This window comes from Podarcis filfolensis (assembly GCF_964270895.1).
Source record: "Podarcis filfolensis genome assembly, chromosome: 6".
In the NCBI taxonomy this organism is placed as follows: Eukaryota; Metazoa; Chordata; class Lepidosauria; order Squamata; family Lacertidae; genus Podarcis; species Podarcis filfolensis.
The window spans coordinates 8,160,338-8,178,889 of NC_139609.1; the positions used below are offsets into that span (position 1 = coordinate 8,160,338).

At 42.7% G+C, this 18,552-nt stretch overlaps 1 protein-coding gene across 1 annotated transcript in view; it reads right to left on the reverse strand.

The window, feature by feature from the left end:
• The window catches only part of FIRRM (FIGNL1 interacting regulator of recombination and mitosis), a 32,729-nt gene that overhangs the window by 745 nt on the left and 13,432 nt on the right, over positions 1-18,552 (reverse strand). The window contains exons 9-23 of the mRNA XM_083621595.1: positions 18,247-18,327; positions 16,459-16,523; positions 15,755-15,903; positions 11,719-11,848; positions 11,106-11,292; positions 10,094-10,176; positions 9,511-9,562; positions 8,353-8,442; positions 7,329-7,514; positions 6,659-6,781; positions 5,785-5,880; positions 4,509-4,622; positions 3,674-3,778; positions 2,499-2,579; positions 1,706-1,825 (exon numbers count right to left, since the gene is read on the reverse strand). Coding sequence (XP_083477721.1) covers positions 1,706-1,825; positions 2,499-2,579; positions 3,674-3,778; positions 4,509-4,622; positions 5,785-5,880; positions 6,659-6,781; positions 7,329-7,514; positions 8,353-8,442; positions 9,511-9,562; positions 10,094-10,176; positions 11,106-11,292; positions 11,719-11,848; positions 15,755-15,903; positions 16,459-16,523; positions 18,247-18,327 — 1,662 coding nt within the window. The remainder of the gene's footprint in view (positions 1-1,705; positions 1,826-2,498; positions 2,580-3,673; positions 3,779-4,508; positions 4,623-5,784; positions 5,881-6,658; positions 6,782-7,328; positions 7,515-8,352; positions 8,443-9,510; positions 9,563-10,093; positions 10,177-11,105; positions 11,293-11,718; positions 11,849-15,754; positions 15,904-16,458; positions 16,524-18,246; positions 18,328-18,552) is intronic.

The following is an 18,552-nucleotide window of genomic DNA, read 5'->3' on the forward strand; positions in this document are numbered from 1 at the left end:
TGGGCTATTATATACATGCAGGTTGTGTTTACTGAATATAATGCATTCCTGGAAATCAGTAATTAAACAAGCTTTTGCACAACGTGTCAACGATTACTATGGGAAAATTTCTAATGCGTTCTCAAGCATGGACTTTTGACCCCAAAACGACAGGAAAACCCTCTGAAACATTGCAAAAGTCAAACAAGGAAACAAATGCTCTCTTATTTGTCCAGTCTCTCCCCCTCCCTCTCATCATTCTTTCCGGCAAAACGGCTATTGCAGATCAGCAAAATGCAACAAGTAAGGCTTGTTTAAGCCTGCTTATTTGTTTACTGTACCACACACAGATCCAGCTGTTTGACTATCTGAATCTCTGGCATATACAGCATGGTTTGGGGACTAATTCCTCCTATTCAGATAAGTGAAGTTTTGTATAACAAGCATCTGTAGAGCAAGACCTGTGTGTACCAGCAAGACTATAAAAGCAGCTGTGGCCCCATCACTTACAAACTCAATTACAATAATATGATTGAAGTTCAGTAGTCAAAAGAATGGGTCTTAAAACCTCATACCCTGCCTAAAAAAGGCTCTGGCTAACATGGCCCTTTAAAGCCTGCAATCCAAGCCACACTGAACTCAGTGGCACTTATGTCAGAGTAGACCTGGTATGGTTAGGCAGCTATTGTTAGAGAAAAATTCTGAAGTTATTTGTTCTATTCCTTCCCTGTTCTGGGGGGTAGGACAGACTGAGAGACCCTTTCTCCCCATGAATTGCAAAGGTTAGAAATGTTTACTGTTTGTATCTTAATAATAAAAAGTAGGGCTTGAAGGTAAGAATATACTGCAATGCAAAACTATACTCACTTCCTAATATCAAGATAAAGTGTGACTGCCTGAACTGGGAGCCCATATGTTCCATAATGCCTTTCCTCAACTGATGAGAATGATTACCAGGTGCTATCTTCCCTCCTTCAGCCAGGAGTCCATCCCTTTCTTCCTTATAGCAAAAGCTACATAAAGGTAAAGGGACCCCTGACCATTAGGTCCAGTTGTGACCGACTGGGGTTGTGGCGCTCATCTCACTTTATTGGCCAAGGGAGCCGGCGTACAGCTTCCGGGTCATGTGGCCAGCATGACTAAGTCGCTGAGCAGCCGAACCAGAGCAGCGCACGGAAACGCCGTTTACCTTCCCGCCGGAGCGGTACCTATTTATCTACTTGCACTTTGATGTGCTTTCAAACTGCTAGGTGGGCAGGAGCTGGGACCGAGCAACCGGAGCTCACCCCATCGCAGGGATTCGAACCGCCGACCTTCTGATCGGCAAGTCCTAGTCTCTGGGGTTTAACCCACAGCGCCACCCGCGTCCCTTAAAAGCTACAGACCGGGATATAAAATGAGGACTAATAGACCCCAAACTAGTATTTTTGTTTGCCTGACTAGTGACTGCCTCTGGGTAAACATTCACATGCAAACTGTATGAACTGGAAAAATACAGATAGGAAGCAGCAATTCCTATAAACTGCTGTGATCATGTGACATGACTGTCACATGATATAGTTCACACAATAAATGTATTCTCATGAGCGCACAGACTTGCTCAGGTTAACAACAAAAATGTGTGTCTTAGCCCTAAATTTGCTGGCACAAATTTAGCACCATCTTGAACTGTGTGAAAATGATAGCAGGAATCACTACGACATGCATTCCCAATTCCGCAACATACCTCCGAGGTCAGGCTTCTTTGTCTGTCTGCTGTGGCTTCTCGCAAATGGCACTTAAGACGAACATTTTCCTCTTTCATTCGTTCTGCTCTTGCTTCCGCTGTCTCCTCTACAAGGCGGGTCTGAGAGAAAAGACAGAGCAGAAATAACCTAACTATGCAGTTAAATTCATAGTTGCTGCTGCTACTACTGTCAAGAGTTTGGAAGAAAACTGTTTCTAACATTACAAGTGCAGTTTTCCCTTAGTTAGAGGTTATTGGCTGCCTTAAAGAAGGCCCGTTAGGCTGAAAGATGTGATCTAAATATTTCAAATAAATAAGCACAGGTATGACTGCAGAGACCACAAAGAAGTGATTTAGAGTCCTTACTTGTGTAAATAAACAAAAGTCCATCTTTTGGTACACGTACAAGGTTATGTTGTCTGCATATCTTTGTTTCAGGTTATGCCTTTTGGTTCGATAAAGGCTCAATACAGTGGACCCTCCAGATACGAACTTAATTCGTTCCGGGTGTCTGTACGTACCCCAAAAAGTCCACAACGTGAGGAGCCGCTTCTGCGCATGCATGCGGCGCGATAGATCACTTCTGCGCATGTGGCGAAACCCAAAAGTATACACTGCCGGGGTTGCCGTGTTCGCAACCCCAAAGTTACGTTACCCAATGGTAACGTAACCCAAGGTTCCACTGTATAACTCTGTATTATCAATGTGCATAATTTGTTCAGGAAACATTAAATTTCAAAATGGAAAATCTGGCACCAGCAGTATATCATCCATTTTATATTTTAAGAAATACCTTTGATAGGAAGCCAACAACTTTGCTTTTAATTTCTTCGGAATTAAGGCACTGGGAAAGTATGGCTTCATGGCTTGTCTCCTTAATATGAAAAAACAACAACACAAAAACAAATAGGGGAGAAGAGGGTTGATGCCCACCACAGCCTGGTTATGTTAACACAAGAATCAAGCAGTCTTGTGGAATTTCTGCTGAACAACTGGAAATGTTCGGCACTTAGAACTAACAACAAAAGAGCATGCAGTTTATTATTCAAAGTCAGGTACTCCCAAATCTTTCTGCTCTGTTTGTCATCCCTTATATCTTATTTAATGTTACTGTTATTTTAAAAATCTAAACCCTAGTCTTTCCCTGTACCCAAGTATTTTATGAAAGCAGAGCTAAAATTACAACTAAAATACCAATCAGTAGAATTTACGCAATTCCTTCTTCAGCTGCTTTTCTCTTCTCTTTAATAACACAAACATCTACAGATCCAGAAAAAAACTAATCTGTAATATGTCATTGTGACTTAACACTACTTATATTATCCAGCCGAAGAGAAGCATCTAATCTAAGTACCACTGAATGTGATGGAAGTTAAGCAGTGGTCTGCAAACCCTAGCTTTGCTTACTAGAGGTTGTTTCTCAATTTGCCCTGGAACATAGAGAAAGCAAAGGGATAGAAAGTGGAAGAGACTTGAGTTTCTTTTGGGGTTGTTTTTTTTTTAAACAACTTCACCAAACCTCAGGAGAACAAAATAAATCCTTGCATTTTCTCTTTCAAGCTGTCCTACTGTGTCTCATTTTCTCCAAACTCCAGAAGACAGTGCATCTTCCTGAAACCATGTGGCAAGGTTTTGGAAGAGTGGTGGACTCTTCTCTAACTACACTGCAGTTCGGACATGGTAAGAGTCAGAAAGATTTTTGCTGCTTCTCATTTCTCAAAACTGCAGTGCAAATGAGAACTTGGGGGAGGGAATGTGCTACTGGCAGTTCTTTCCACCAGAGGGCCAGCACACTTTCCTTTGGAATCTCTGGATGCCAGGAGCTCAGTTACTTGTAACCAAACTTAGCTGGATCGAGCCCTTTACAGAAACAAAGCGTGTTAAGAGTGAGCTTAAAACTGATTAATTTTAGTGGGATCATGTGCATTTCTCCCCCAAACTGGAAAGCACAGCTGGACTTCATCTTACCTGTGCAAACTGTGTGAATGCCTCTATGGTGTGCTGTTGAATCAACCAGCTACTGTTGGCCAGCAAAGAAGAAAACAGGTAGGACAGCTTGGATAAAATCTGCTCCTAACAAGTGAATAATGCAGTTATTTGTATTTTAAGCCTATATATTCGCCTCCACTCATAATTTCCTGAGAATGATAATTAAATACAACCCAGATACCCCACTGAGAATGACAATAATGAAAAGCTCATGGCAGCCTTTACTGACAAAACGTATCTTAAGAATCTTGCAGCAATTTACAGACTGACAATTTTATTACAGCATATGCATCAGATAGAAGACAAGCACTTAAGCCATAATACATGTGTCAGTCTCTTAAGATACCAAAATATTTTTTGTTGGTTTTGACTATTCGTCTGGACTCTGCCGACAAATAGACATGCCCAGCCCTCCAAATCAAACCAGCAAAACGTCCCACAACATGCCAAGTCCTGTTGTCACACTGACCCACTGCCATTCAACAAGAGTCAAGAAAGTGTCTTTAAAATGGAAAAATTCCAAGTAAAAATGCATTTCCAAGCTAAAATAAACTCAGGGGCAAGAACACCACCAAGTCCAGGGATAATGTAATAGTGATATCTTTCTACCCCTAGGTAACTATCAAGGAGTCCCTGTACCTTTCATTACCCATGTAGGCTTCCCACACAGGGTTTCTAAAAAGTAATAGGAACTTGACATTCTTATGATTAATGTACTTTGGGCCTTAGCTACTCAGTGGCCACTACTGAAAATCAGTAAACGACACCTGCAGAAGGTTAATGAAAGAACAGAATCTTGTTCTAGTGAATTTACCTGGAATTCTGGTGGAATAATGGGAACCCCCATTGAAGAGAGAAAATCTAAGATTGCAGTGAGAACATGATCTGGGGGATTGAGTTGAAGGAGGGAAGTTTGCAGTGTAAGTATCTGCAGGAAGAGAAAACAACGAATAGTGTTGTCACATTTGAAGATTATGATATAAGGTCTTTTGGTCCATTTCATCCAGTGCATGCAGATGCAGCTATACACACACTGGTGGAGTAAGGTTTAGAGGGGTTTAAAATGCAAGAACACTAAGTGACAATTCACATAACCTGGCCTGCGTGCAAAAGAAGCACAGCAACCTTTCATAACAGAAATAATAGATTAAACAATCAGCGTAGTAGTGGGACAGGAAAGCTTGTGATTTTAAATATGATCAGGAAATTCTATTCCACTGACCAACCCTGAAGGCTCCTGGCACCGTTTGCTTCTCCCAAATCCGTCAACCCTCACCAGAGTAGCATTGTGTATGCAGTTGCTAAATACAGTGGACGCTCGGGTTGCAAACGTGATCCATGCGGGAGGCACGTTCGCAACCCACAGCGCTGTATCTGCGCACGTGCGGGTCGCAATTCGGTGCATGTGCAAAGCGCGATTTAGTGCTTCTGCACATGCGCCAAAATCCGGAAGTAACCCGTTCCGGTACTTCCAGGTTCGGTGCGGTGCGCAACCCGGTAACACACAACCTGAAGCATCTGCAACCCGAGGTATGACTGTATGCTCAACCTCAACTAGATTGGCAAATACACTTCAAATTCTGGTTGCTAGAAGTCATGACTAGCTTTGACAATGGACAGGTCAATAAAGGATGAAAGTGGGGAACATTCAGGCCAGTGGTGTTGTGGCTGCGTTGGCCTGGGCAAGAGGTGTGCACCTCCAAATATAATACACTCTTTTTGAAGGCCCTTAAAATGGTGTAGGGGGGGGGCAAAACACGCTTCCTCCCTCTCACCGTACTGTGAACATCTGTGAGTGAAGACATGAGGTTGTTTTGTGAATATGTTGCAAACCAGCTGTAACTTAATAATTACACCCTATGAAGCAAACTGTAGCTCTGCTTCTTGAGGGCTAGGGTTTCTAAATAGCCAGGAACTAGGATCATGACATTCTTGTACTTCTGTGGCTTATGCTTACCAGGATCATTCTCTGGTAGAAAAATGATGATGGATACACCTGTCATAACTAGCAGCAATCAGCTTTGAAAAGTACCTTGCTAGACATCCATCTGTGTATGCAAGGCAAGTCTGCTCATCATACTATTTCTTACCTGAATTAGCAGTTGAGGCTCTAATATTTGGATGAAGAACTGCATGAGTCGAAGCACCAAGCTAAAGGTCTGCTGCAGAGAGGGCAGACTGGAGACCTTCATTGGACAAAAAGAGCATATTATAGCCTCACAGTGTCCTCCATTTCTGGCTAGCTAGGTAACTAGGTAAAGATTCACTGCAAAATGAATGTTTAATGATTCTGCTATGCCCTGCCTCTGTGACAGCAGCATGAAAGGCTGTCTGGCTAAGTAAGTGTTGTTGATCTACTCAAACTCAAACTGACAGAAGGTGCACTCCTCTCACAGACGGAAAGTGTGAAGTCAGCTTCATCTAAATATGAGGACTGATACAAACTACCACAAACTGCTGCCTCCTAGCCCAGTTCCCTTTTGGGTTCTTTGCCAGATGGGAGTAAAGCACAATGTTTGGTGATTGTAGGTAGCAAAAGTCTCACACGATTCGCAAGTGTTAACTGCAATTCATATTGCACTGAAGTATTATTAAATTCACCCTGTATATTAAAGCGGAAACACTTCTTTGCCTGTTTCTATGGCTATATGGTACAAGGCAAAAATAGAGCACCCCTCCCTCTTTTGGCACATAATGGAACTAGTACTATAGGAAGAGTCATCAACACCTTAAATGCTGACATTTGTATGGCAAGAAAGATGCATACTGGGAGGCAACTGCATGCTCCTGTAACTAAACAAAGTCGTCGTCTTCTTCTCTCCTGGAATTCTGCTTTCTCCTCCTATAGCCCTCCCACAAGAGCAGGAAAACTGCAGCTATCTCTGTTCTGACATATATTGGACTTGTGGAGAAGGGAGAACTAGATGGAGCAGCAGGAAGTGGGAAATGAGAGAATTTACTCACCTGTGTGGCAGGTAGAACTACCAAGAACTGTCCAACAATTCCAACAAGTGCCGTTTGCTGTCCCACCTCTAGTGACTTCCCAGCCGTTTGGCACAAGGACAACAAGGCAGACAGAGCAGTGTTCTAACAGAGAAGAAAGAGCTGTGAGGAGCTAGGAACACTTCTAGTTGTATCTCTGATCACTAGAAACACCACCCAATCTGCAAGCATTTAGGCACAGGGAGAGCCTGTCTCTCTCCAGAAGTGCCTGTCAACCTCAGCTAACCAGTAGTTTGCAGTGGTGGGAGCTTTAGTCCAGCAACATCTAGAGAGCCACAGGTTGACCACCCTTGTTTTAACAGAAAAAGTATGTCCACTTTCAGGCTTCCGTCTGCAACTACAAAGGCAAGAAAAAAATACATGCATTCTCTCTTTAAAGTGCAAGTCCTGAAGCTCAGGAATCTGAAGTCCTGCATCCTTTGCACCAACACTTGATCCCAGTCATGCAAACTATTGATAGACCCGGTACAAAAAGTTATTATCGCTCTGAAATCATACTATTAGCACAACGAAGCAAAAGGTTGGGCTTACTTGTGGGCATCCCCATAACAGAACAACAGAACCAGAGAGGACAAGAAAATCCTCACCAGAGTTTTTCATCCGCAAGTAATTCATTCAAGCCTTTCCTTACCACTTGTGGAAGTTCCTCCAGAGACCTTTTGCTGCTCAGCCACTCTTGACATTGTGCAAATCCGGCCACAAAGAGCTCATGAGCAACTCGCTGCCTGAGGGGAGGGATCAGGGCCTGGAGAGAAAAATGCTGCCACAATATCAGGTTCTCTGTTTCTCTTGAAGGAAATTGTTGGGTGAACCTCACCTGCAAGGAGGTGAAGGCAACATTAGAAAGAGCACAGGAGAGCTCAATAAACTATTTCACAAATGTAGGAAAATAATAAACTAAACAGAATATCCTTTCTGTCCAATGACAGAGTAAGATGGCAGGCTAGAGGAAAGGATTTCTCCCTCTCAAAGGCAAGGCTTAGACTCTGAAACTATCCCAGCAGCTTCTCCAGTCCCCAACCCAGAATGTGACTTCAGCCACACTCTTTCCAAGACAGATATTTATTATCATCATTATTATTATTTATTGAATTTTTTATACCATCCTATATCCAAAGGTCTCTGGGTGGTTCACAGAAACCTTAACAATACCCATAAAATAACCCATAACAGAACAGACAGACAAGTGCACAACTTCGGTTAGTACTGAGGGAGATTCCTGAGAGATTTAATTGCAAAAAGACTCCACACAATGATTCCTTTGGGCTAAATTCAGATAGTACGGCTCTCACCGAGATGCAGCCAAAATGTTTTCACAGAACACCAGTGCCATACTCTGGCTGTTAAAGCCTGTGTAAGCCTTTTACCATGAGGGAAAACTCTCAATGCCTGGGCTGCACATTCAGTGGAGTAGATGACAGGGAGACTTTCTGGATGGTAAGACTAATCTAATCGTACAATAACATCTTTGACCACCTTCCTATGGTGAGTGTAATATTTGAATGAACCCTCAAAATTTGTTCCGCTTGTAGCAAAGCAGGTTGAAACATATGTCTCTTCCCTCACTAAACAAAAAGTGCTTACCACCTTGAGTTCCTTGAAGGAAAGATGGGATACAGATGGAATCAATAAATAACATTTTTGGCAGTACTTGCCTGGTGATCAGCAGTCATCAGGAATAGCAGACGCCTTAGCAGGACTCCAAGCAGAGAAACTTGAAAATGCTCTGCAGGACAAGCTTTTATCTGAATAGGGTAAGAAATTATTAGCTCACAAAATTCTAACAATCTAGCAACACCTAAGCATGTTTGTTTGGTTTTTTTAAAAAGAAAACAGTTTTGATGCAGAACCTATAGCTATATATACACTGGGTCCTATTTTAGGTAACAGCAAGTCCAACGTTACTTACATATTCCTTTTTAACATTACTGATTCTCCACTTGACCACAGGCAGATGTCTGTATTATACCATTTGCACCCATCTGTGTGTCCCTCCTAAACTATTTCACAGAGTAGCCTGTACCACACAAATTATTCTGTTACAATAAGCCTAAAATGAGGAAATAATCAAAGCGGCTCCATGATAGACTGGCCTATCAAGGCCAGCATTTGTTTGTTAAAACCATCCAGATAGCTCAAACAAATGAGCCAAGCCACATAACTAAAGAGGAAGGTAAAAATAAATAAAAAATTAATCCCATCACTAGGTAATCAGACCTAGAGAAAAATGCTTATCAAAATGAAGCAAAGCTGAACAACCAAGCATCTCCTGAAGAAAGCACCATGAACATATTTAGGCTTGTTTAAAATGATTGAATATGACATGATTCCCAGATTTTATTGTGCTACTGTTTATTTTAAAATAGTGTTGATAATTAATTTTGTATGTAACTTTCCTTGGAATCCATGTTTGGCTGAAGACATGAGGTGGAGTTTTTTCAAAATATATAATGAGAGAATCAAGCTAGCAAAAGAAAGAAAGAAAGAAAGAAAGAAAGAAAGAAAGAAAGAAAGAAAGAAAGAAAGAAAGAAAGAGACTATATAATCATTCACTGCATTTTGACTGAATTCAAACTAAATTTGACTAAATACTGCTATATTACAAAGCTAATATTTAGCCCTTATTATACAAACGTATCGGGAAATCAAGGAAGGGACTGAGCACTTCCCCTGTTTTGTACAACAGATTTTCCCATAGTCTTCAAGAGGCCTGGGATAATCATCTGCAGCTATGTAAACTTCATGTTGTGCTATGTTACATTTTCTGCTCTGCTCAAATACCTCTGCTTATAAACAAACCACGTTCTGCTTACCAAATGTGCTATTATAAATGCATGATGAGCACACAGGTCCGCTCTTCCATACCTGGGAGAAGAAAAAAGAGCAAGATGAACAAGTGAGGCAGCGGATCTCTCCTTGGGGTGCTAGTCTGTGTTGATCTTGACCTGGGAAGGCCTGCGTTAAAATCCCTGTTTAGTCATGGCACCTATTAGCATAGCTCTTGCAAGTCATTCTCTCTCAGCTTAACAAGTTTACTGTGAGGAGAGAAAAATGCCAAGTATGATACTCTACCTTTCTTGAAGAAAAAGTGGTATCTGTATTTAATAATTTTTTTTCTTGTCCTTTTGCTGAAGGTGTGAGTGTGCAGGCCGCTCCCCGCAAGGCCCTTTCCACCTGGCCTAGGGGGCGGGGCCCAGATTCACCCAGCCCTACTAAAGAGGCTCCTCATGAGGCCAGAGGAACATTGCCCAGCTGTTGTTTTATTGATTTAATATGCTGTAAACCGCTTTGAGATTTTTATTAAAAATATAAAGCGGTATCGAAAATAAATAAATATGGGAAAACTTAGCAGTTTAGGTTACATCTGCCTGTGTTTCAGGATATCCTTTTTCTTACCGGGCAAGGAAGCACCAAACGTCCATAGCCAGGAGAGCAGTGATTGTGTTAGAACCAAGTACAGCCTCCAGCAGGGAACGTTCCTGAAAGAAAACAGATACACGTATACACAGGCAAAAAGTTGCTTAGAAAGAAGTTAAGGCTGCTGTTTATTGTCATCCCACCAACTAACAAGAAAAAACAAAGCTGTCCATGGAGGCAAAGGTCAGTTCTGTGTCCAGGGCAGCTGTCTACCAGCTCCATCTGGTATACCTGCCCACTGTCTCAAGATAAGACCACAAAGGCAACTATCTGTAAATAAACAATAAGCATCCATAAAAATGGCAAAAGTAGTTTCTTTCCAAAATAGGTTTTATCTTAAACAACTGAAAACGCAGTAAAATATTACCAGTGGTTCAGTGCTCGAACGTCGTTCCGGTAATCAAGACGTTTCGTTGCTAAAGAGCTTAGTCATCGAGCTGTCAAAATCAATCATAACGTTGCTGTGCTTACAATTGTTTAAGATAAAACGTATTTTGGAAAGAAAGTACATTCGCCATTTTTATGGACGTTTCTTGTTTGTTTACAGATAGTTGCCTTTGCCCCTCGCCAACTCTCCTCCCCACTTCCTTTGACCCTCAACAAACTCCCTTCCCACTCCCTGTGCAACCACCAACACACCCCTTTGCACAGCTCAAACTTCCAGAAGTGGGGAGGACAAATCCCTCTTTCTCTTATTTCCAGGGTAGAGACTCTTAAGGCAGTGGCGTGGAAGAATGAATGGACAAAGGGAGACTTTCTCCCCCACTCCATGGCAGTGGCAGCAAAGATGGAAAGGCAGGAGAGGACCACCCTGGACTCATCCTCTGTAGCTAGCCTGTGACAGCTACACAAACTGAGGTCATCTTAAGATTTTATTATATGGTAAGATATGCAGTGGAGAAGAATGATTTATATTGGAAAGCTTGGTTTTAAAATCCACTAGCTGCTCCAAGTCAGCAGATGGGGCTTGTCGTACAATACTTCTCCTTACCAGTAGATGGAAGTGTGAAACCGAGAGGGATGTGATAAAGGCACACAAATGGACACAGACATAGTGGTAAAAGGTGACAAGATCCTCAGCTTGCCCTGTCCCCACTGCTGCTGGCAAACTAACAGGAAGGAAAAGCTCTCCAGGACACTGCTGAAGACTGAGGAAGAGGGCTGCAAACAAGGAGACTCTGCAGAGAAATGGAGAACATCAGGATTACTCCTACCTAAGGCTAACTCTTTGCAGCAATCCAACATGCATCACTAAAATGACTAATATAGAGACAGTGCAGCCCTAAATTGTGCTGGGTGGATTTTATGCTACTGACTGCTAGATTTCCAGATGCTGCAAAAGTCTACAATCAATGAAACAGAAATAAGCATCTTAAATCTAGCAAGAGCTATCCAGAATCTTTGTACAGTCAACTGACATTACTGAGGAAATTATATTTAGAATTAATCATGCTAACCTTCATTAAACCCTTCATTCAATACAACACATCTTTTTATAAAACATGTTCAAAACAACCCAGGGATGCAGCTTGGCAACATCAAGTATGCTAATCACAAAAACGCTTACCCATTAATATAAATCTACTGCAGCAGCAACAAATTACCTGGGAATCTCCTCTGGTAACTGACTTCCAGTGTTCCAAAGAGCCTGCACATCTTGGGGCTGGGATGGCAACTTGTCCATTACAGAAAGCAGAAGACGACATTGTGGAAAATGCAGCTCAGGAGAGAGATCTGTAGACATTTTTAAAGAAAAAACTTTTTTTAAGTTAAAACTTTTAAAGCAAGCTTAGTCGTTGTCTGAGGACTATCCCTGCCTCCGGGTCTGGTCCTGACCGGATGGATACTAGAATCAGCAAGGTTGATTCTATGATACATGACCTGAAGGTGTTGCTGTGCAATGCCAGGTCAATGATTCATAAGACCACTGCCATCCATGACTTGATCATGGATGGAGGACTTGACCTGGCATGTGTAACAGAGACTTGGTTGGATGAAGCAGATGGGCCTGTCCTTGCCGCTGCTTGTCCACCAGGTTTCTCTTACGCACAGCAACCCAGGTCATGTGGGCGGGGAGGGGGGGTTGCAGTGATTTTTAGGAAGTCATTAGTTTGCACCAGGCGTCCTATTGGGAAGACCCAGTTTTCCGAGTGCATGTTCTGGAAGTTGGGCAATAGGGGCAGTACAGGATTCCTTTTGGTGTACCGACCTCCCCGCTACACCAAGGATTCCCTGCCCGAGCTGCTTCAGGTTGTGGCGGATGTTCTCCTGGAGACACCTAGCTTCGTTGTCCTAGGGGATTTTAACATCCATGCCGACACGACCTTACAAGGGGCTGCTCGGGACTTCGTGGAAAGCATGGCCTCCATGGGGCTGTCCCTGAATAAGTCTGGCCCAACTCATAGCCGTGGACATGCCTTGGACCTGGTGTTTACCTCTATGGATGTTGGTGATCTGACACTAAGTAAAAGTGAAACGAAAGAAGTGCCATGGTCAGATCACTTCCTGGTGCAACTGGACTTCTCTGCGACCCATCCCCTCTGCAGGGAGGTGGGACCGATTCGGATGGTCCGCCCCCGCCACTTAATGGATCCAAATGGTTTCCACAGAGTGGTAGGGGATGCTTTATCCCATGTTGATGGCCTTTCAGCCGATTCCCTGGTGGCCCGCTGGAATGTGGAGTTAACCAGGGCTATTGACTGTTTGGCTCCGAAGCGCCCTCTCCAATTGCATGGAGCCCGGACAGCCCTGTGGTTTTCCACGGATCTGAGGGCAATGAAACAATCGTTGAGACGGCTAGAGTGCCGGTGGCGGATAACTCATTCCGAATCTGACCGGACACAGGTTAGAGCTCAACGTTGAGCCTACCAAGTGGCGATAGCGACAGCGACGAAGACTTTCTTCGCCGCCTCTATTGCATCTGCAGAAAACAGCAGCAGGAGACTTTTTCAGGTGGTTCACAATTTAGCGGAACCACCTGCGACATCAGGGCCCAGTACGGGCCACATGATCTCCTGCAATGATTTCGCAAAGTTTTTTGCAGATAAAATTGCTCAGATTCAGGAAGAAGTAGACTCCACCGTGGGCGCAGGGCCAGGGCAGGAGAGTGCTAGAGTCCTGTCTAGTCAAGTTGTGTGGGATCAATTCCAATCTGTTACCTCCGAGGATGTGGACAGGCTGCTTGGACGAGTGAAGCCAACCACCTGTCTCCTAGATCCTTGCCCACCCTGGCTTATAAAAGCTAGCCGGGAAGGACTGGGCGATGGGCTTCATGGGGTGGTGAATGCTTCCCTCCGTAAGGGAGCCTTCCCAGACCCGCTGAAAGAGGCGGTTATTAAACCGCTTCTTAAAAAACCATCTTTAGAGGCGGCCACGATGGCCAATTATCGCCCAGTCTCAAATCTTCCATTCTTGGGCAAGGTGATTGAGCGAGTGGTTGCTGAACAACTCCAGGCATGCCTGGAAGAAGCGGACCATTTGGATCCCTTCCAGTCGGGATTCAGGCCTCATCATGGGACTGAAACTGCCTTGGTCACACTGGTTGATGATCTCCGGCGGGCTAGGGACAAAGGTGAGAGCTGTTTCCTAGTTCTGCTGGATCTCTCAGCGGCGTTTGATACCATCGACCATAACATCCTTCTGGACCGTCTTGAGGGGCTGGGAGCTGGGGGTACTGTCATACAGTGGTTCCGCTCCTTCCTCCTGGGCCGTGTTCAGAAAGTGGTGGTGGGGGATGAGTGTTCAGACCCCTGGGCTCTCACTTGTGGGGTGCCTCAGGGTTCTGTCCTCTCCCCCATGCTTTTCAACATTTACATGCAGCCACTGGGAGAGATCATCAGGAGGTTTGGGCTGGGTGTTCATCAGTATGCGGATGATACCCAGCTCTACCTCTCTTTTAAATCAGAACCAGTGAAGGTGGTGAAGGTCCTGTGTGAGTGTCTGGAGGCGGTTGGAGGATGGATGGCGGCTAACAGATTGAGGTTGAATCCTGACAAGACAGAAGTACTGTTTTTGGGGGACAGGAGGCGGGCAGGTGTGGAGGATTCCCTGGTCCTGAATGGGGTAACTGTCCCCCTGAAGGACCAGGTGTGCAGCCTGGGAGTCATTTTGGACTCACAGCTGTCCATGGAGGCACAGGTCAAATCTGTATCCAGGGCAGCTGTTTACCAGCTCCATCTGGTACGTAGACTGAGACCCTATCTGCTTGCAGACTGTCTCGCCAGAGTGGTGCATGCTCTGGTTATCTCCCGCTTGGACTACTGCAATGCGCTCTACGTGGGGCTACCTTTGAAGGTGACCCGGAAACTACAACTAATCCAGAACGCGGCAGCTAGACTGGTGACTGGGAGCGGCTGCCGAGACCATATAACACCGGTCTTGAAAGACCTACATTGGCTCCCAGTACGTTTCCGAGCACAATTCAAAGTGTTGGTGCTGACCTTTAAAGCCCTAAACGGCCTCAGTCCAGTATATCTGAAGGAGCGTCTCCTCCCCCATCGTTCTGCCCGGACACTGAGGTCCAGCTCCGAGGGCCTTCTGGCGGTTCCCTCACTGCGAGAGGCCAAGTTACAGGGAACCAGGCAGAGGGCCTTCTCGGTAGTGGCGCCCGCCCTGTGGAACGCCCTCCCATCAGATGTCAAAGCGATAAACAACTACCTGACATTCAGAAGACATCTGAAGGCAGCCCTGTTCAGGGAAGTTTTTAATATGTGACATTTTAGTGTATTTTTCATCTTTGTTGGAAGCCGCCCAGAGTGGCTGGGGAAACCCAGCCAGAAGGGCGGGGTACAAATAATAAATTATTATTATTATTACATGTATATGGAGCTCTCATGTCTGAATAAATCTAGAAATCTACAACCATGTACTTAAAACTCATTTGTCTTTGTAATTTTTATATATTTTATTTATTTAACGTTTATATATTGCTTATATACTGCTTGATTGTAAAAAAAAACCTCAAAGCAGTTTGCAAAAAGCATTAAACAATAACATTAACAGTAAAAATAGTTAAAAACAACTGTTCAAAACAAATGAAAACCAACAATAAGCTAAAATGAATTATAACATATGGAACACTGCACATGTTTGGAAAGGTTTGCCTAAACAAAAATGTCTTCATCAGGTGCCAGAGAAGAATACAGTGAAGGCAGCTGCCTGATGTTAACAGGCAGGGAGTTCCGAAGTGAGTGCTGCCACACTAAAAGATCAATCTCTTACAAGTGCCAAACAAGTATTATGGGGCACCTGCAAAAAGTTTATGGCTTATAACTAAACAAATAAAAATGTTATTAAGAGAAATTAAGCCTTTAATAAGAATACAAAATTCTACACATGAAAAAGAAAGATTAGCTTTAAAAATTAGAATGGTAAGAATATTCTAAAGCCATGAAATGAATATAATGATAATAATAATGTTTATGACCTGAAAAAATGCTGAGTTACTAATAAGTAACTTTGGTCTGATTGTACTTTTTCAAAACAAATTGATATATAGTATTGCTACTGTGGAATTTTATTATTCTTGCAGCTGACTAGGGGGAAGAAATGCCTGGCTTTCAGGGACCATCAGAATCCTCCACCCAGTTCTCTGCTGCAAGGAGAATGCAGTACTAACATTGTCAGGGCCTTTAAGCTTACCTGAAATTTTACTTAACGCCACTTCTAGGAAAGGCCTAAAAGAGAGCAGGTGGGGTAGGAGAGAGTCCAGCGTCACGAGGAATTCCCTCGCTATTTCATCCTGATGAGACTTAGAAATCGCTGGAGCATAAAGACTTGGAGGAAATTTGCTGTCAGGAAAGAATACAGGATGCCGCATGTATCACTTGTACTCTGAAGAGCACTAAACATGGATTTCTAAGGTTCAACAGAATACAGAAACTCTGTGGAGCTAAGACAAGACACACTTTAATTATGTTCTTATTGTATTGGAGTGACATTCGTTTAAGAGCTGTTCAACAGTGGGAACAGCATCCCTTAGGAGGCTGTGGACTCTCCTTCCTTGGAGGTTTTAAGCAGAGATTGGATGGCCCCGTCATGGATGCTTTAGCTGAGATTCCTGAATTGCAGGGGGTTGGACTAGATGACCCTTGGGTCCCTTCCAACACTACGATTCTATGACACTGCGTGGCACATACCTTGATACAGAAGGAAATGGGGCTATTGCAGATACATGCCAGGACATCAGTCTTCAGTCATCATGATTTTGGAACCCACTGTTTGCAAACTGCCATACCAGGAAGGCAGCTTTCAAATTACTTTCAAGCTCAGGCACAGAAAACACTAATGACATAATAATTATGTAAAAATAATAAAAATCAAATTAATTATCGGGTACCACTTACCTGTATATTTGAAGGTATGTCTGATGTAGCTGACAGCAGGAATCTGCCAGGAAAGGAGTGAACTCCTGTAAAGCCAACCATTTAAAATACTTTTAAATTTTAAAATTCATTGATATAACTTTATCTCCACTGCCTTTTATAAGCTGAAACTTTGCATCATTCTGGATAGATGAGATAATATATTATTATATTTTAGTAATTATATAATAATTATATTATTATATTTTAGTAATTTTATCTGTACAGTGGTACCTTAGGTTACATACGCTTCAGGTTACAGACGCTTCAGCTTACAGAAATAGTGCTTCAGGTTAAGAACTTTGCTTCAGGATAAGTACAGAAATCAGGCTCCAGCAGCGCAGTGGCAGCAGGAGGCCCCATTAGCTAAAGTGGTGCTTCAGGTTAAGAACAGTTTCAGGTTAAGAACGGACCTCTGGAATGAATTAAGTACTTAACCTGAGGTACCACTGTATCTTTATTGTAGGTTCAGACCTTTTGTGGAATTAATGTTGCAATTTTTTAAACTTACTTTTCAGCTGCACTTTACATACGATTCTGGTAAGTAGAGGAGCACAATCCCAATTTTTTACTCCTGCAGCTCACGTGCATTTTATACTATAATATATGTATTTTTGGCTCTGTATGCACATGAAAGGATACTAAGCAAGACAACTTACTTGAAATAATAGGCTACAATCTGAGACACACATTACTTTTGAGTATAGGAATGTGCTGTAATGCTACAATCCTGTCTATACACATTTGGAAGTCCCTCTAAGCAGAGTGGAACTTTGTTCAAAAGATAATACAAAATAGTACAAGACTTACTGTACTGTATAAGCTACAATTCAGAATTAAAAATCTGTTCTACATATTTTAGAATCAAATTTTACCCACTTTTCTAAGTAGGGTGGGTCAGGTTAAAGTTACTAAACCCAGGGCAAAACAGATAACCTTGAACAAAACAAAACATTTATTCAGGAAAAAAGGAAGCATAAAATGGGATATAACACAAAAATACTATGCTGACTTAAGTAAACTCTTAACAACTACAGATGGACAATGCAATCACAGCAAATACTTGTGATTTAAGAACCAAGTAAATTCCTAAAGCATTTCAGATAAATGTTAAAACTTTCTGCAAAACACCAAAAACAAACTGCTCTTCCAGCAGATGCCGCTAAGGAAAAAACAAACCCTAAGGAAATTTGGTTCAGGTATCATTAGTGAACCATTTTATTTGTCCGTGGTACAAGGGCTGTTACAAAATATAGGAATAGTACCTACAATAAAAAATGGGTAGCAAATCTAAATTCCCTCTGGGGAAAACACCATTTGTGATTCTCTACATCAAGTGATGTTCTTCTCAAAGCATTTGCAAATTGACACGAAGGATGTAGGGGTGAAAAAGGATGATGTTCACTGACTTATTAGAAAGAGACTTCTATAACTGCAGACTTGAAGAGTTGTGCAATTTGTAGAATACAAAGAGGACCGATATGACAAACTAGAAAGGTATCCTTATTTAGACACAGCTTTGAGCACAAACTTCATGGCTAAGTAGAGTCTGCAGTTAACAATGTCGAATGTAGTATATAGACAGCACAATTCAAGTCCTACATGACAAGTAATGATTCTGATGAATACAGATGGAATATTGCCAATTACTTTTTACATATGCTACCACATTTTCCAAGTTAGACAGAATATTTTATAGCAAAGCAATTAAGGCATATTCAAGCCAAACATACATTTTGCATCAGAGTGAACCCAGTTTCTATCTCTCACCTTGGTGTAGTGAACCAGAGAATTGGCCAAGAATCTACACAGCTTGACTGTCCTTTGGAACAACTTGCAGTCAATGCTCTCCTATTTGAAAGGGAAGAAATCAAAGCTCAAATGGACAGCATTCAACAGTGTTTTAGAAAACTTATACCAGAAATGCCTCACCTCCCTGCCCTATCCCCCTCCCCAGCACTGAAGGGCCAGTCCAGTGAGGCAACGTTCTGGCTATTTTATTCCCTGGCCTATGCACATAATGGGAGTTCAACATACTCAAGAGAGAGGAGGAGAAACCGGTGTATACATAGAAGC